The sequence below is a fragment of the Acanthamoeba castellanii genome (genome assembly GCF_000313135.1).
Source record: "Acanthamoeba castellanii str. Neff unplaced genomic scaffold scf7180000084652, whole genome shotgun sequence".
NCBI classification, from domain to species: domain Eukaryota; phylum Discosea; order Longamoebia; family Acanthamoebidae; genus Acanthamoeba; species Acanthamoeba castellanii.
Window position 1 is genome coordinate 1 of NW_004457460.1, and position 1,416 is coordinate 1,416.

Sequence of the window (1,416 nt, forward strand, 5' to 3'; positions counted from 1 at the left end):
GGACGCCGACCCGACGCGGCGACAGAGTTCCGGGCCATCCTCGCGCTCCTCAAGCAGTGGAAGGGGCGCGAGACCGACTTCCAGGCCGCCGCCGCCGCCACGGCCGGTCGCAAGGGCCGCGTGGCCAGTACGTTAACGAGCAGCCAGCAGCAGCGGGGCCTCCAGGCGCCGGCGGTGGGCGGCGGGGGCGGCGACGTCAGCAAGTCGGCGACGCCGCCACCGCCGGGGTGGGACGGGCACGCCCGGTCCCAGTACGAACTCACCGGGCTGGGCGGCGACGAGACCAGCAGCAGCGGAAGTAGCGCCAACGAAAAGGAACCCTCCTCTGATTAATCACAATAAATTTACATTATATCTATGAATAATTCAATATATAAAACATATTAAACCATATTAAAAAAATTAGCATAAGTTTTTTTACACATGTGTTCTCTGGCCCCGCTTGTTGGTGACGTAGATCACCAGGCACGCCACCGAGCCAGCGCCACAGGCACCGCCACTCCCGCCGCGATCGCGACCGTGTTGTCGCCGTCGCCGTCGCTTGTCGTAGAGGAGCTCGGGTTCGAGATCACGGTGGCCAGGCTGCCGCTCTGGACGTCCGGCTTGCACGACGGGCCGCCCGAGCACGCGCCCACCGTGCCACCAGAACCTTGAATTTTAGAATGTTGGCGGTCGCGCTGGTGTAGGAGGCTTTGGCCACGGTGGGCATGAGCGCCGAGACGTGCACCTGGCCCATAATCTCGGAGGGGGACATGTCGACGATGTCGGCCACCGATGTCAGGTTGGACAGGCAGAGCGCCGGCGCCGGCGAGGTGGATGAAGTAGGCCAAAAAGTTGACGAGGGTGACCGACAGGCCCACGACGATGTTGCCCGCGCACCGGGTGGTGGTCTGCGCGGTGGGAATGGAAACGGCCTCGACCTCGGGCAGGCCGTGGGTATAGAGCACGGCCGATCAGGGCAACAGCAATACCTACTTGTGCTTCCATTTGTGCATTCACAAACTCACCTCCCTTGTGTGAGTGAAGAATCATGTGGCTGAGATGAAATGAGTGAAGCAGAGAGAGAGGTGATGTTGGCTGCTGTGGAAGCTACACTTTAGAAGAGGCTTGCCTTGAAGGGAATGCAGCTCAAGCGCTCAAGTGCTCACCCAAGACTGCCTGTTGAGCTTGTGGTGCTGATCCGCCGAGACAGAGAGTTTCGTCTCAGACAAGTCGTTCCCCTGCACCCGCTGCAGCTCGCGCTCCAGCGAAGTGTTACGCACCGAGCTGCGCCGGCGCACCGGCGGCAGCTGCTCCAGTCGGCTCCTGGCCCGCTTGTAGGCGATGTAGACCACCAGGCACGCCACCAACCCCACCAGCACCAGCGCCACAGGCACCGCCACGCCCGCCGCGATCGCGACCGTATCGCTGTCACCG

At 62.1% G+C, this 1,416-nt stretch overlaps 2 protein-coding genes across 2 annotated transcripts; one reads left to right on the plus strand and one right to left on the minus strand.

The window, feature by feature from the left end:
- Positions 1-458: 458 nt before the first annotated feature.
- On the minus strand, positions 459-754 carry ACA1_102320 (uncharacterized protein; the record flags this gene model as incomplete). The annotated part of the gene is made up of 2 exons (XM_004339998.1): positions 459-602; positions 650-754. The coding sequence occupies 2 exons, from the start codon at positions 752-754 to the stop codon at positions 459-461; spliced, it is 249 nt and encodes an 82-aa protein (XP_004340046.1).
- A 367-nt stretch (positions 755-1,121) lies between these two features.
- ACA1_102330 (uncharacterized protein) lies at positions 1,122-1,401 on the plus strand (the record flags this gene model as incomplete). The annotated part of the gene is made up of 2 exons (XM_004339999.1): positions 1,122-1,316; positions 1,338-1,401. Coding segments are annotated over 2 exons (259 nt in total), but the record flags the coding sequence as incomplete, so codon positions are not given.
- Between the last annotated feature and the right edge of the window lie 15 nt (positions 1,402-1,416).